Source organism: Schistocerca nitens, chromosome 5 (assembly GCF_023898315.1).
Source record: "Schistocerca nitens isolate TAMUIC-IGC-003100 chromosome 5, iqSchNite1.1, whole genome shotgun sequence".
In the NCBI taxonomy this organism is placed as follows: domain Eukaryota; kingdom Metazoa; phylum Arthropoda; class Insecta; order Orthoptera; family Acrididae; genus Schistocerca; species Schistocerca nitens.
Window position 1 is genome coordinate 766,066,112 of NC_064618.1, and position 18,011 is coordinate 766,084,122.

The window sequence follows — 18,011 nt, forward strand, 5'->3', positions numbered from 1 at the left end:
AAACCGTTCGCAGCACTTTTCAAATGATGGCCCATGGAATGTTCAGCTATCGTAACAGCTCCTGCTCTTCTTGAAGATTGCACATTCTCAGCACTCTCAGCCATGACAATAGTAACTTCTTAAACAATTTGCGGTGCAACTGTCCATCAGCTTCTCCCATGAGCACTTTCCAAATCGCCAGTTAATTCGAACTTCCAAATAATGTTCTTCAAACAGAGTGAAGGAGGAGGACTTCTCTGTATTCCTTTAATGAGTCAATATTCATGAAGAGCAGCAGCACTATTGCTGTTGTTCTCATAAAACAGCTTTACAAGTAAAGCCCTGCTCACTTTGCCCAGATCCATGTCAATTGTCAGTAGCCGTAATATGCACTGACTTTTTGTTTCTACCCTACATCGTCATTCCAGTACCACTGCCTAATGGCAAATGATGACAATAGTACTACTAGAAACACATTCCTGCAACGTACAATCTGAGCATCATTCCTATAGGGTTGGGTACCCATATGGTAAATAGTTTTCTGTCTGCACAGGCACAAGTAGCGAAAGTTTAATTTTAACCACCCCATACAAGCAGAATAAGTTCTTTTTGCGGCTGAAACTAGTACTGTAATCAATCCAAGCACACATACAGCAACTGAAGAAATGGTAAACAATGCACAACATGTTCAGTTCTGCACATGTAGAGGTATAACACCAATTATAAGTGTAACACTTGGTGAGGGAATAACAAATATGGTGGAAACTTCAAATTCTTAGTTGTCCATATTGATGAGTTTTTAAATAGGAAAAAGCACATTTTAGAACTCTTAAAACAACTTAGTTCAGCCACATTTGTACTTCAAATCACTGCAAATCTTGGGAAGAGACAAGTCAGTAAGCTGACATATTTTCACTCAATAATGTTCTGGGGTAACTACTCATTAAGAAAGAAAGTCTTCATTGCTCAAAAATGTGCTGTAAGAACAATATCAAACAATGGAAAATCAAGGACGGAAAGTTGCCATTCACCATATAGTGGAGATGCTGGGTCACAAAAAAAATCACACTTAAAGCTTTCGGCCAATGGCCTTTGTCAACAATAGACACACATACGTAAAAACATACACTCATGCAAATGCAACTCACACACACGACTACAGTCTCAGGCAACTGTGGTTTCAGTTTACTGACACTGCAGTCGCGTGTGTGAGTAGCATTTGTGTGTGTGTGTGTGTGTGTGTGTGTGTGTGTGTGTGTGTGTGTGTGTCCATTGCTGACAAAGGCCATTGGCCGAAAGCTTTAAGTGTGAAAAGCTTTTTCTTGTGCCTATCTGCGACTCAGCATCTCCACTATATGGTGAACAGCAATTTTCCTTCTCAGAATACTGTAAGAACGATATGTGGCGCTTGACCATGATCATCTTGTAGACATCTGTTCAAGGAGATGGGTACTTTGACTACTGATTCACAGTATATTTATTTCATCATGAAGTTAGTTATAAATAGTCCACTGCATTTCAAAACGAACAATGCTGTACACAACAATTACTACACCAGAAGAAAAAATGTCATTCTTTATGTCACATTGAGGTTGTCTTTAGCACAAAAAGGGGTGCATAATGCTGCAACCAAAATTTTGATCACTTCTACATCTACATCTACATCTACATCTATACTCCGCGAGCCACCTTACGGTGTGTGGCGGAGGGTACTTATTGTACCACTATCTGATCCCCCCTTCCCTGTTCCATTCACGAATTGTGCGTGGGAAGAACGACTGCTTGGAAGTCTCCGTATTTGCTCTAATTTCTCGGATCTTTTCGTTGTGATCATTACGCGAGATATATGTGGGCGGTAGTAATATGTTGCCCATCTCTTCCCGGAATGTGCTCTCTCGTAATTTCGATAATAAACCTCTCCGTATTGCGTAACGCCTTTCTTGAAGTGTCCGCCACTGGAGCTTGTTCAGCATCTCCGTAACGCTCTCGCGCTGACTAAATGTCCCCATGATGAATCGCGCTGCTTTTCGCTGGATCATGTCTATCTCTTCTATTAATCCAACCTGGTAAGGGTCCCATACTGATGAGCAATACTCAAGAATCGGACGAACAAGCGTTTTGTAAGCTACTTCTTTCATCGATGAGTCACATTTTCTTAGAATTCTTCCTATGAATCTCAACCTGGCGCCTGCTTTTCCCACTATTTGTTTTATGTGATCATTCCACTTCAGATCGCTCCGGATAGTAACTCCTAAGTATTTTACGGTCGTTACCGCTTCCAATGATTTACCACCTATGGCATAATCGTACTGGAATGGATTTCTGCCCCTATGTATGCGCATTATATTACATTTATCTACGTTTAGGGAAAGCTGCCAGCTGTCGCACCATTCATTAATCCTCTGCAGGTCTTCCTGGAGTACGTACGAGTCTTCTGATGTTGCTACTTTCTTGTAGACAACCGTGTCATCTGCAAATAGCCTCACGGAGCTACCGATGTTGTCAACTAAGTCATTTATGTATATTGTAAACAATAAAGGTCCTATCACGCTTCCTTGAGGTACTCCCGAAATTACCTCTACATCTGCCGATTTTGAACCGTTAAGAATGACATGTTGTGTTCTTTCTTCTAGGAAATCCTGAATCCAATCACAAACCTGGTCCGATATTCCGTAAGCTCGTATTTTTTTCACTAAACGTAAGTGCGGAACCCGTGATATAAAATGTCTGACAGAAATCAACATAAATTTCGAAAACAAACTGAAACAGTTTCTCCTTGACAACTCCTTCTATTCCATAGAAGAATTTCTATTAAGGTAATGTGTAGAAGGTAGTGAGTAGGAATTAATAACTCACATCTGTATGTCGCTTTTTTCCTTAAAAAATCTTAAATGACAAGCATGTAGCCATATTTACAAAATAATATCTGACGGGAATGAAAAATGACTTGTTCCACATCATCATGATTTATTGTGCAAATGAACCCTGGAACGTGAAGCTAACTTACTTCAGTACAGTTTCTTCCATCGGAACAATGTGGTTATAAAACTACATCTATTGCATTTGTTGTATATACAGAAGAGTACTGCACACTTTTTAGAATGATATATAAGAATGTGAGGTCAACACACTGGTTATTTCTCTGCTATGTGTTTGCGAAACTGATGTAACTGTTCCTTTGAAACAAGTACATGCGGTCAACAGCAAACATGATAAGAGTCAATTTAGTGTAATGATAATATAAGAATTCTGAGTGTATTAAATAATGGTTCACACTGTCATACCACAGGTCACAAGAATGCTATGCTATTGGGTAAAAAGTGCCCCGTTATTTAACTGTTGACCTGCAATGTTATACTATATGACAGCAAAGAATAAAAGCATACAAAGCAATCCAGTATATAGCAGTTGCTGATGGTGGACAACAAACTGATTGTAGAGGTAAATGTAGTGACAAGGGTCTGACTCAAGGTCTGTTGTCAAAATCTAGGCACCCGCTAACATTCATGAGCTCAGCACTTAACGCCACACTAACAGCTCCGCCCATCACTGGGGCCGCAACTTTCGTTTCAAGACATTTCGACGACACTTGTCAGGCCATGTATGTGACTTCAACTGCAACAAGACCTGCCTGAATGTGAATAAAAGCTGTTCATGCAGCCAGGCTGGGATGCTGACACAGCTGGGCTTTGAAATGGTGTATGCTGTGCATTGGCCAGTGCCGTAAGGCTGGCGAGGCTGCCACCCATTCCACTGCAGGCTGCTGCTACAACTGACAGTCGAACCAACGCCCTACCAGTCACTGAGCTGTGGACACCTTGCATTTCTCATCAATCGCCTCAGCTGGGCAGGACTCAGCCACCACACCAGCAGTATAACAACATAAAGCTGCTACATCTGATGCAGCACAGGCTAGTATGCCAACCATGCAAGGCTTTGGCGCTACTGGGGCAGTAGCTATTAGGCTCTTCTCACTAGTGTGTGGCACAAGACCAACGTCTGAACATGTCTGCGAAACAAGGACATTCATTTCAAACTACTGTAACTTTTTGGAATGATAAAGAGTTTACATGCCCACCATCTGTCTTGCTGCAGCCACCTTCATCTTTAACAGATTTCCGTAGCCCTTGTCAACCCAACAAACCCACAATGCCCTGGTAGAAAAGACATTGCCATCCTTACAAACAATAAGAACAGCTCTTCCACCCCTCTACAGTGGTCACTGCACCCAACCTGTGACATAAGTGTATTCAGTTTCTTCACACAGTCGTAAGTGTGATCCCTTATCTTATGTTACTATTGAAACCACAATGTGACATCAACAGAATATGTAAGGAGATGATAGTACTGTGTTTTATTGTAACTGAGAATTAGCTCCAAAACTGGGAACCCAGTACCTGATATACTTATGTACATTATTTGTTTTTCATTCAGTTCCTCATCTGAATATGTAACAATCGAGTATATATATGAACTGAATTAAATGCATGAAATACAAATACAGAGATGGGCACCTGCATCAACTTGGCTGGTTGGTTTGTGGGATTGGAGGGACCAGACTACAAGGGCCATCGGTCCCTTTTTCCACGAACTTTAAACACCCACAAAGAATAAAAACAAACAACGGAGACGGCAAGGGATGACACAAGACAAGAAAGACACAGACAGAGACCAGACAAAAGGAATTAAAATCACACAGTGTGAGACAGTGGTTGGCTGACCATGAAAACAAAAAAGGAAAAGCCAACCACCAAGAAACACACTAAAAACCACAATATAAAACCGGAGGCCAAAGGCCAGACTCAACATAAAAAAAGACACGAACCATTAGATTGAGCGATAAAAACCCCCTGCACGAATAAAACTCAAAACTAAGTCTGCCACAGCGGCGGTGTCCGATAAAAGTGCAGGGAGCATATCAGGCAGCGCAAACGTCTGCCTGAGCATGGTTAAAAACGGACAGGCCAACAAGATGTGGATCACTGTCAACACTGATCCACAGCGACAGAGAGGTGGGTCCTCATGGCGCAAGAGATGCCTGTGCGTCAGCCAGGTGTGGCCAATGCATAAACGGGAGAGAACAACTGAGTCCTTGTGGGAGGCTTGCAGGGAGAAGCGCCAGACACCTGTAGTCGCCTTGACTATGCGAAGTTTGTTGGGTGAAGGCAGGGTGCGCCATTCATCACCTCAGGCACTGAGTACCTTCTGCCGCAAAACTGACTGGAGATCACACTCCAAAAGGTCTATCTCCAAGGCCACTGCACCGACAGCCTGTTTCGCCAGCGTGTCAACATGTTCATTACCCGGGATGCCGACATGACACGGGATCCACAGAAAAACGATGGAGTGGCCGCAACGGGCAAGAAAATGGATGGACTCCTGGATAGCCATCAGCAGACGAGAGTGAGGAAAACAGTGGTCGATAGCTCGTAAACCGCTCAGGCAGTCACTACAGATAACGAAGGACTCACCTGAGCAGAAGCGGATATGCTCTAGGGTGCGAGAGATGGCGACCAGCTCTGCAGTGAAAACACTGCAGCCAGCTGGCAACGAGCGTTGTTCATAATGATTCCCCAGAGTAAGAGCATAACCTATGTGACCAGCAACCATCGGTACAGACCACATCAGAGTCTCAAAACGCGGCAAGTATAGAAAGAAAGTGGGGGCGTAGGGCCTCAGGAGAAACTGATTCCTTCGGTCCCTGTGCCAGATCGAGCCGAAGGCATGGGCAGGGCACACACCACGGGAGTATACGTAGAGAGGCCCAGCAAAGAGGCGGGAGAGGGAAAACCTCAAGCCCAGAGAGAACTGACCTGATGCGAACCGCGATCATACACCCTGATCGGGGCCGCCGTTCCAGAAGATGGACGACCAAGTTGGGGAACAGCAGATGGTAACTGGGATGTCCAGGCAAGCTACAAACTTGTGCAGCATAAGCGGCAAGCATTTGGTGGCACCGGATCTGCAATGGAGGGACACCAGCCTCCACAAGGATGCTGTTGACAGGGCTTGTCCGGAAAGCTCCAATGGTGAGTTGAATCCTGCTGTGAAGGATAGGGTCAGGCAACCATAACGTGGAAGGTGATGCCGAACTATAAGCCAGGCTACCATAATCTAGACGGGACTGAATTAAAGCCTGGTACAGCTGTAGAAGGGTAGACGGATCAGCACCCCAGCTGGTGTGACTCAAGCAACGAAGAGTGTTAAGATGCTGCCAGCACGTTTGTTTAAGCTGCTGAATATGAGGCAGCCAGGTCAACCGGGTATCAAAAACAAGTCCCAAAAAGTGATGCGTCTCCACCACAGCAAGAGGTTCGCCATCAAGATAAAGCCATTGCTCAGGGTGAACACTGCGGCGCTGGCAGAAATGCATAATGCAGGTCTTGGCAGCCGAAAACTGGAAGCCATGTGCTACAGCCCAAGACTGCACCTTGCAGATAGCGCCTATAATATAGGCAGAAGTTGTCAGCGTACAAGGAAGCTGAGACAGACGTTCCCACCGCCGCGACGAGCCCATTAATTGCAATTAAAAAGAGGCAGACACTTAACGCAGATCCTTGCACTACCCGATTCTCGTGGACTCAGGAGGAACTATGGGAGGCCGCAACTTACACACGGAACGAGTGAAGCGACAGAAAATTTTGTATGAAAATCGGGAGCGGACCCCGAAGACCCCACCCTTGAAGCATGGAGAGGATGTGATGTTGCCATGTCGTATTGTACACCTTCCGCATATCAAAAAAGACGGCGACCAGATGCTGACGGCGGGCAAAGGGCATATGGATGGCAGACTCCAGGCACACCAGATTATCGGCAGCAGAGCAGCCCTTACGGAACCCACTCTGAGACGGAGCCAGAAGGCCTCGAGACTCAAGTAGTCAACTCAACCTCCAGCTCACCATGCATTCGAGCAACTTGCAAAGAAAGTTGGTGAGGCTAATGGGGCAGTAGCTGTCCACCTCTGGGGGGTCTTGCCAGGTTTCAACACGGAGATTAGGATGCTTTCCCACCATTGCGACGGGAACTCACCCTCAACCCAGATACGGTTGAAAAGGTCTAGGATGCGTCGCTGGCAGTCCACCGAGAGGTGTTTGAGCATCTGACAGTGGATGCGATCTGGCCCGGGAGCCGTACCAGGGGCAAGCAGCTAGGGCACTTTGGAATTCCCACTCACCAAACGGAGCATTGTACAATTCAGGGTGGCGCGTGTGAAATGAAAGGCTCCAACGTTCCAACTGCTCTTTCAGGGAGCGGAAGGCCAGCGGGTTATTCGCAGAAGCAGAACTCTGAGCAAAATGCTCCGCTAAGTGGTTCGCAATTGTGTCAGAGTCAGTACAGATCGCTCCATTCAGTGAAAGCGCAGGTACACTGATGGGGGTCCAATAGCCATAGATTCTCCTAATCTTGGCCCAAACCTATGATGGAGAGGTACGGAGGCCAATGGTGGAGACATACCTTTCCCAGCACTCCTGCTTGCATCGGCGAATGAGGCGCAGACTTGCACACGGAGCTGTTTAAATGCGATGAGGTGTTCCAATGACGGATGCCGCTTGTGAAGCTGGAGGGCCTGCCTGCGATCTTTAATCGCCTCAGTGATATCAGGCGACCACCAAGGCACAGTCCGCCACTGAGGGGACCCAGAAGAACAGGGAATGGCAGATTCTGTGGCAGTAACGATGCCGGTGGTGACCGAGTGAACCACCGCATCAACAGTGTCATTGGAAGGAGGCTCAATAGTGGCAATGGAGGTGAACAAGTCCCAATTAGCCTCATTCATAGCCCATCAACAGGGGCGTCCAGAAGAGTGACGCTGTGGCAGTGAAATGTGTGAAGGCACCACTATTTAAAAAAGAAAGGTCGAGCTGTGTCAACGCTTGCTCAATGACGCTGCCTCGGCTCATTGCCACTGATCCACCCCACAGAGGGTTACGGGCGTTGAAGTTGCCCAGTAACAGAAAAGGTGGCGGCAATTGGGCTATCAGCGCAGCCAGGACATGCTGCGGGACATCACCATCCACTGGAAGATAGAGACTGCAGACACTAACAGCCTGGGGCGTCCACACCCAAACAGTGACAGCCTCTAAAGGTGTTTGTAGAGGGACACTCTCGCTGTAAAGAGAGTGAAGGAGGTAGATGCAGACGTCACCAGACACCCTCTCATAAGCTGCCCGGTTCTTATAATAACCCCGATAGCCACAGAGGGCAGGGGTTCGCATCGCTGGAAATCAAGTTTCCTGAAGAGCAACGCAGAGGCAAGGGTGAAGGCTGAGAAGATGTCGGAGTTCAGCAAGATGGTGGAAAAAACCACTGCAGTTCCACTGGAGGATGACATTGTCCATGGCCGAGAAAGGTGTGAAGGGACTGAGGAGGCACATTATGCTGCTGGGTCACCTGCTGGCACCGATCGAGGACCTGTGCGACTGACATCCATTGTGTCTGAGGGTCTGGCGAGATCTAGGTCCTCAGCGGATGCCAGAATAGGAAGGGAGGGACCCAAGGGACCCCTTCCTGGCGAGAGGAGCCGAAGAAGACTTACGTTTCTCCAGCTGGGAAGTGGGGACTGATGTCTCCGATGGTTAGGGAGGTGTTACTCCTGAAGTAGGTGGAGCAGGAGCAGCAGGGAGTGAAGTGCCTCCCCACCATCAAGGGGGCAGGTGGAGTCTGGCGGATAAGAGAGACAACTGCATGCGACGAAACAGGAGATGGTACAACCGTTGTCGCAGTGGCGGCATAGGTAGATGTCATAGGCACAGGAAGGAGTCTCTCGTACTTCCGCTTAGCCTCAGGGTCAGGCGGTCCAGGGCCTTATATACCATTATCTTTCGTTCTTTCTGTACAATCCTACAGTCTGGCTAGCAAGGGGAATGGTGTTCTCCACAGCTAACACATATATGGCTTCACATCACAGCGGTAAACCATCACCTTGACCTTTTCGGGGAAGGCGTCACCCTCAAAAGCCAAGATGAGGGCACCTGCGGCTACATGATTACCCTCGGACCCCGATGGACGCGCCGTCGTTCTAGGTTCGCGCGCAGTTCATCGTCTGACTGCAAAAGAAGATCCTGTGGAATATAATACCCTGGACCATGTTTAAACTCTTATGGGGCGTGATGGTAACTGAAACATCTCCAAACCTGTCACAAGTGAGTAACCTTCGTGACTGGGCAAAGGATGCTGTTTTGATCAAAACTGAGCCAGAGCGCATTTTGGACAAGCCCTCCACCTCCCCAAACTTGTCCTCTAAATGCTCCCCAAAAAACTGAGGCTTTGTCGACATAAATGATTCGCCATCAACTCACGTACAGACGAGGTACCGGGCTGAATAACTTTCGCTGCATTCTTTAGCCATGCGTTCCTCCCATGGAGTGGCCGGGGAGGGGAATGATCTCAGATCATATTTCCTGCCGTTGAGGTTAGACCTCGATCGCTTAGAGACTGCTGGTGGAGGCCCACGCTTCATTGTGTGGGTCATCCGCCCTGATGCCACCCACTCCGAGCAGGGGCTCTTCCCATGGGTGCCACCCAGCCACAGCAAAGACCACCTGGCAGGATGGCCTTTGCCGGGAGTCCTGATGCCCCAGGCAGACGGACATCTACCCCTCAGCATACATTGGGAGGTAGCAGCTCAGGTATCAGCAGTGCGATCCCTGTGTAGTTAGGGGGCTACTACCAAGAGGGTACATGACGACCCCACCACAATGGACTGGCTACGGTGCTGGATTTCGGGTGTCGAAAATCCATATTTGTATCATGAGGGCGAAGATGGAAGTGCGCAATGGAGAGAATGTGTGCCACCTGGAACACACTGCAGCCAAAGTGGCCAGAAGCTCAGTGTAAGCCCAACTCCATGACAATATCGAGTGTGCCAGATCTTGGGGCAAGATGGATTTATGATGCACCACATAAGGTATCCTTCCCCATATGGTATGCACTAACAGAAAATTTTGAAAAGTAGAGGTCAGACCCTTTAGGGGCCCATCACATTAAGGCCAAAACGTTTGAGACTCCTTTTAGTCGCCTCTTACGACAGGCAGGAATACCACGGGCCTATTCTTACCCCTGGGCCCGCAGGGGGACCTGCATCAACTACACAAATATTTGTAATATAGCTCGGATAAGTTTATGCTGATGTTCATATGGTAGGAAAAAATATTTCTGCTTACCAAATGTTAAGAGAAACAGATTGCTAGTAACTTCAGCACACAACTAAAAGCATTTATCTTTGAAGTTGCAAAAATGTGATGAGCAAGGTTGTGAGGGATGGAAAAGGTGGTTTGGTAACTGTGTTAGAAAGTCACTATGAAGACACACAGAGCTTCATCACAGACTGAAACAAAGCTGTAACTTTACAGTCTGACATTTTCCCAGTGTGTTTCTAACTTGTAAAACTCTCAGGTGTCTAGCCGGGCTACTGAGATAAGTGGAGTGGTGAATTACCTAAGGTACAGGTTACCTTAAATTGGTGAAAAATAGGACAGTACATTTCTATGTTGCTCACCAGCGAGAGATGAAGAAAGACTCATCACGGACCTCACTTCATCCAGTGCAAACAGTCCCCACATTAAGATAACTCCATCTGCCTTACTTGCATCCTACTGGCAAAGAGTACTCTTGTCTTGATTTTTGACGCACTCATTTCCTGCCAATGGCATCATATACAGCATCAGTCCGGCAGGTTATTGCAGCCTTTAGGCTGAAGAATGGTCTGAAGCAGCTCTCCACACTGGTCTACCCTGCGTAAGCATCTTCATACCTAAATAACTACTGCAATCAATATCCACATGAACTTGTTAACTGTAGTCATGCCTTGGTCTACCACCCCTGCCACTTCCCTTCATTACCAAATTAACTTTTTTCCCTCTCAGGATGAATCTTCAAAACTTACCCCTTCACTTACTCAAATTGTACCATACAGCTCTTTTTTGCCCATTTTGATGCATTACATCTTCATTGCTAAGAAATCAACCAACCTGCATAATGTCCCGCATTGTTCTACAACACTACACCTGAAAAGCTTCTATCCACATTTTATGTTTACTGTTTATCAACTTCCAAATAATGGGACACTTCAAACGAATACTGTAAGAAATCTTACAGTATTCATTTGGAGTGTAATATACACACCTAGCTGAGTATCTAGTATTGCCCACCAGGTACACATTTATTCCAACCCTTTACTAGTCCATTCTCTCCAACTCTTATCTCTGCCCACCTCCTACCCCCTCTAATTGTCCATATCCTCATTCCACTGTTTCAGTCCATCCGTGTTCCTCACCCTCTGTACATCTCCTCCTTCCCTTGTCTCTACCCATCTACTCTCCTTCTATCACCTCCTCACCCCCTCTCTTTTGTCACTCTTCTCTTCTCCCTCTCTTTGTGCATCTCCCCCTCCCCCTCTCTGTCCATCTCCTCTTCCCCACTTCTCACTCTATGGTGTCACCCCTCTCCCAATATGAGGTTGCTGGTTCTTGCCCTTACAGTATTTCTTTCCTGACGTTAAGTAGTGGGGTTTAGGAGCAGATTTTCACCCATGGCTTTGCCTGCGTACGCACATATCACGTGTATGTCACATACATTTAACATATTTCACACATATTTGTACAAATATGTTAACCTGTATCTCTAGCGAATTTTGTCCTGCAGTTTTGTTTTCACACAGGTTAAGGTTTATAACGTCATACATCCTGAACTAAAATGCACAATGATATAATCTGGTAGGTACATTCAGCGGCAAATCGGGACACTGTCTGCAAAATGTGTTGCGGATAGAGTAAGTAGCAAAGAAGTCATAAATTTAAAAATCATGCATTAAGTGGCAGTTTTTCACATAGGGCCTATCTCTTTGTTTATGATGTCATGTCTCTGGAACTTTGGGTCCTACAATGACATAATTTTGCAACTGCATTCAGAGGTTCTTTGAACACTGTCTGCAAAATGTGTCTTGAATACAGTTAGTACAAAAGAAAAATAAATGAAAACATCATGTCTTGATAAATTTTCTTTCCTTTCATCATTTTGTGGGGACTGTCAGTGAGAAATAGCTTCATAAAGGTTTAAAATTATGTATAAAAAATTGCTCCAAGTCACTTAAGTGCTTTCATTCTCAAATACTGGATGAATAAATTCTGGATTTTGCATGTCCTGGGTTGCTTTCATTCACAAATACTGGATGAATAAATTCTGGATTTTGCATGTCGTGGGTTACACTCCTTTTTCACCCTGATCCCAATGCTTTGATAGGTGGGTGGTTCTTACCACAACAGCGATTCTTTCCAGAAAGTAAGTGATATGTGTACCAAGTTTGGTTGAAAACACTCCTGTGGTTTAAGAGTTGTGGAAAAAACACACACAACACACACACACCAACACACACACACACACACACACACATACACACGGTCCATTTTTATAATATTTATGGATTCATGAGGAAATCTGCTTGCAGACTAGATTTCCAAGAGCCAAGAACTAGCTGCAAATGACCGCCAAAAAAAATCAACCAATATCATCCTGAAGTAGTGCATCTGAACTGAGAGAGAGAGATATTGGGGGGTCAAAAGGAAAAACAAGAAGGAAGAATACGCCTAGGGCATAATGTTCCACTGACGACAAGTTCATTAGAGATGGATGACAAGCACAGATTGATGGAGGGTGGGGAAGGAAATTGGCCATTCCCTTTAGGAGGAACCACCCAGAAACTGGCTTAAGTATTTGAAGGAAACAGAAAATCTGCTCCTGAGAGATGAGAAAACAGCAAGGAGTAAAATGAATGGCCATGCCTGAAGACTATAATGCATGGGGGAAGTCTGAAGGATGCTTTTACACAGCAGTGGATATCAGACAGCAGCTGATTATGTTTGGTAACATTTAGAATCCATGCTACTGTCTTCCTCAACTGACATGGCTTATTATCTATGTCACTGAGTTCTATCATTATTCTGGCAATATCTTCAAATTTTACTTAATTTATTCTTGAAGCATTGAGGCTCTTGGCATCTCTCAAAATCACCAAGGACTATAAGATATAGTTTGCGATTAACTTAGAAAAAGGTATTTTATTACATTCAAATTCCAAAAGTCTTTTTCTTTTTTCATCTGCTCAGTTACATACTGTACATAGCCATTACAATGTGTACCCAGGATTTCAAATGGTCCATAGTTCCTAATCACTCCAAATGACTATTCGTCCCCTTATCTGAGTGTCCTGCGAGTCTGACTGGCATGCAGCGAGCCCTGGTATAATTCCCGAGCGGATTTTCTCCGATCAAAGACTGGGTGTTCTGTTGTCCTCATCACCATTGCATCATCATTGACACGCAAGTCGTCCAATGTGGCATCAACTGAAAAAGACTTGCAACTCGGTGGCGAAACTTCCCCAGGTGGGGATTCCCAGCCATGAATGCCATACAATCATTTCATTTTTTCACTTCAGGTTACTGCCATAATGAGCAGAATTAATAGTAATCTGACACAAGCATCGTAGTAGTGACACTGTTACTACTCTTGTTCTTCTTTCAGTTATTGGGATATATATATATATATATATATATATATATATATATATAAACAATGATGAGTATAATAAACATTTAACAATTTTACTCTAATGCTATCAGGTCACTCCAGAAAATAGCAATTCTGCTAATTATGAATGTGTGTATGTATAAGAGAGAAAGAGAGTCCTGATATTCCCAGGTAAATAAATAATTTTTTCTAATTTCTTCTTCCGTAAACATCACATATCTAACTATGTCATTTTAGACTTTGTTGGAAAGTTTACTTTAAATGTGAATTTTCTTGTGCTCCATATCACGCAAACAAGCCTTGATAGTTCAGTGCCAGATTAAACATTATGACCACCGAGTAAAGACTCTACATAACGTACTCATAATCTGTTTTTTCCAAGAGCTGTAGGCCCTAATATATATATATATATATATATATATATATATATATATATATATATATATATATATATATATATATATATATATATATATATATATGTTATGAGAAAAGTGACCAATTTCAGTTTATTATTTAGTGAAAAAGTGACCTAAAATATGTCACCGTAGATTAAGAAACTCATTCATCGATAGTAAATCATATTTTAAATAGTAAGAACACGCAAAATAAATGTACACATAAAAATTCTTATAAGATTATCCAGATGTTCTGTACAGTTCTGCCACGACAATAAGATCTAAATTCACTTGTGGATTGTCTTGCAATGTTTGACAACAAGACTTACATTTAGGCCTTCAAACATAACAACAGGGAACCAGTTCTCCAGGTTTTTGACGCACAAGCATAACGAATCATCACTGTTCGTAGCCATCGTAACAACACACAAATTCAGTACCAATCACTTAACGACACCAATACACCAGCCACCCACACCCACACTCACAACTACAACCACTTCTTGTTTTCACATCAAAAGGGCGTAACATGTCAAAGTCCCCATTACAAAGATATATTCTGTAGCTGTTGTCTTTAACTAAGCTACCATAGGCAATGAAAACTTTCATATGCATACCTCTCCCCCTGTGTCGTCCAATTGGTCAACACATACATCATACAGTCAGAAATGCTAAAAACAGTTTAGCTTAGTCTCACGTGATTTCCCCACTACCGCCCAACAGCTTCAACGTATGGTGGTTTCTCCATTTCTTAATCTACTTTCTACTAGCATGGTGCCCAACACAAAAAGTACTACTGTCACCTCTGCGAAAAGTGTCAGTATGCTAATCAAGAAGTCATAGCACGTGGGTCTGTGATATCGTCCGTACAGCCTAGTTTACACGACGACTTTGGGTTGTGCCACTCGTTGCCTGGAATGAGTTGCACGCAAATGGTTTCATGGTATACACTTAAGTTTCGTCGTTTTGTGGGTTCCTGAGTCGTGTCTGAAATGAAAGTTTTGGCAGGTGCACGTCGAACGAGTTGTGGTGGAGTTAAAGCTTGTTGCGCGAAATCGCTGCATAAGAAAAAAAATAAGAAACGTGTTTCGATTCGTGACTGGATGAAGAAAAGACGTCAGCTCGGTTGCTCGGCATTCTTGCAGAAATAAATTGTAATGGAAGTCCCAAGAAATTCTTTTAATTATCTTAGAATGTCACCAGAACTGTTCACGTTTCTTCTAAATAGAGTTAATTTTGCTATAAGGAATAAAGATACTTAGCCAGAACTGAAATTACATATCACATTGCGTGCATTACAATTGAGAACACTCGACATGCTATAAAATGCGGTTTTAGATGGCCATGACATTTTTTCATTAACACCAATAATTATTAACATTAACAGTAATAACTATTAACATTAACAGCAGTAATTACTCGAACAGGCCGCATTAAGACGAGAATGGTTTGCAAACTAATGTCTTGAAGATACATCTGACAGTGGCAAAATGTTCAAAATTCAAACATATGTGAATGTTGAGCACTGCTGCGACGTTTTAAATAGATGAATATTGAATAAAGAATGCAGCTTCTTGATTTGTGTAGCCTTCCCTCCTGTCAACTATATTCCTTAAAAAAAAAAGAGTCGGCCAACTCGAACAATGGGATTTTAGTCTTGTAGACGACAGTATTTCCCCAGCTAGAATTACATTTGCTTGTATTTTTCTTAATTCTGTTGTATATGTGCTTCTAATTCAATACATTTTACCCTGCAGCTCAGATATGTTCAAACTTTCTGTGTTCTGATCGCACGTGAAGGTCTCATAAGCAGCAATATATTGCTTATTTCTGTAATAAGCATCAATGAAATCCCACAAATACCTATGCAAAGCATAGATATCCAAAAAGCGAACATTGTACTCCGTTCCTCACTGCATATTTCAATTTGTCTCACTCTACGAACACACATAACCTCAAAACTCATGCTACAAGTATCGCCAAAGTTGGATCACGCCGAAAGTGTTTAGTTTCACCGAAGAGTTGGGAAAACCAGCGGCGCTCATGCGCAGCGGCCGGTAGCGCAGTTGACTGCAACCTAGTGTCGTCGTGTAAGCTAGGCTTACGTCTGGGTGCGATCGGTCACTAATACTATTCCATCGAGACGATAGTAGACAGAAAAACGATTGAAGGTTGATGGTTTTAAGGGCAGAGAGAAAAAAATGACACGGCAAGCGCCATGGGAAAAAAAAACCTGTGCGACAGTCGGGACGGGTAGTAGGGCTGCTGGCAGATTAATGCCAGTAGCGACAGTTCGTGTGTGGGTGCTCGGATGTGTTAGTGGAGGGGTGTTACCGTTGTAGCTGGACACCGACTATATCTCCTGGACCAGCTGGAATGTCAGCGTACCAATAACGGTCTTAAGTAGTTTGTTTTTGTTTGTGAACTGTTGACATTAAGACAGGTTCCCAAGACACCAAATACTTATGTATCCCCCCAACACTACTCTTACATACAAGTTAGCGCTTCCACGTGCCGAAATTGGAAACACTACTTACTTGACTTTCATGAAGGTGACAAGTGAAGTTATTCTTACCGTAGTTAATATGGCTGTGGCGCTTTTAGCCAAAGAGCTTATAGTGACTTTGACACAAAGGACCAACAAATGTCCTGTTCAGAAATGGATATCTCAAATAAATTGTTTGGAGACATCTAACACACTAATAGGGGAGCTATCTGCCGACGACGACATTTCGTTCGGAAAACATTTTAGGATGAGTGAAATCAATTTTGCATCTACCATGTAGGAAAAGATAGATTGCTACTTACTGGAAAGATGACATGTTAAGTTACAGACAGGCACATATACATAATCTTTCGGCCACAGCCTCTGTCAGAAAAAGAGAAACACACCATTCATTCACACAAGCAAGCACACCTCACACACATGATGGCCAACTCTGGTAGCTTGGGCCAGACTATATCTATCATGTAGGATGGAAGCAGCAGTTTGGAGGGGGCTCCTCTCATCCCATGTGATGTTGGCGGTCAAGTGTGCATGAAGTCTGTTTGCTTGTGTGAATGAATGATATGTGTTTCTATTTTCTGACAAAGACTGTGGCACAAAGCTAGCCCCGGCTCTAAGATATTTCCAAACCAGGGCAAAAAATTGATAATGCTACCACCCCCCTTTCTCACGAGCATTTGAGATAGGATGTCAAAAATTTAAATAATCGATTCTGTAGCACACATCTTTCTACAGAGCCTGATGTATAAAACATATATGTTGGAGGAAATGTAAGACATGTTATTTGTCCTTAACTGTGCCAAAGTGCGGTGTCACACCTCTTCACACACCATTCGTGTATCGTACATCACTATATTTCGATCTGCGGAATTCAAACGTGTATATTTTGTAACGGAAGCCATCAAACCTATGTTGAGGACAATGGAAATTAAAATATTCTGTAGAGCCTCTCCCACTCCCAGTCGGCGGTTTGACATTATAAACCCCTTAAAAAACTCACAGTTAATACTGGATGTGATTATTTGTGACTAGGAGAATAAGAACTCTTTAGATAATTTAGACTCTTTATTGCCTATTAGCTAATAACTTTCTCTTTTATGTGACATAAGGTTAAAATATACGAAACATAAATCCAGTAAAGACAACAGACAAGCAAGACAGTACACATTTCTTCAATTCATAGGTCCCAGCATTTTTTCTCTAATTTTACTACAGCTTTACATGGCATGCTTCCCCTTGTTAAAGAATCTATTACCTTATCAAAGTTTGTCAAAAGTTTTGCTGCATGAAAAATAAAAATGTTGTCTGTTCTGAAAAAGCTGTTAATATGAAGAGTACCAAAGACTGGTGTGGTTTCTTGATTTTATTATGTCTATTTTGTCACTGTATGCTAGATAAAACAAAATTAGCCTTTCTAATATTGAAGCAACAGTAACACACACCAAAAAAGACTGTTTTGGTACAGATGGTCATCTTTATGTGCCTCATTTACATAAATAACATAATTCAAGAAGTACCAATCTCATGAGGTCGAAAAGTAGTATTAGTAGTATGAAATTTTTTTATAAATTTGGAATCGTCATATTTTTCCACATAATTTGTGT

General features: G+C 43.5%; 1 protein-coding gene across 1 annotated transcript in view; it reads right to left on the minus strand.

The window, feature by feature from the left end:
- LOC126260939 (serine palmitoyltransferase 1-like) overlaps positions 1 to 14,786 on the minus strand; it is a 151,714-nt gene extending 136,928 nt beyond the window's left edge. The window contains exon 1 of the mRNA XM_049958445.1: positions 14,231 to 14,786. Within this exon, the coding sequence (XP_049814402.1) occupies positions 14,231 to 14,317 (87 nt within the window). The 5' untranslated portion in view covers positions 14,318 to 14,786. The remainder of the gene's footprint in view (positions 1 to 14,230) is intronic.
- Positions 14,787 to 18,011: the final 3,225 nt, after the last annotated feature.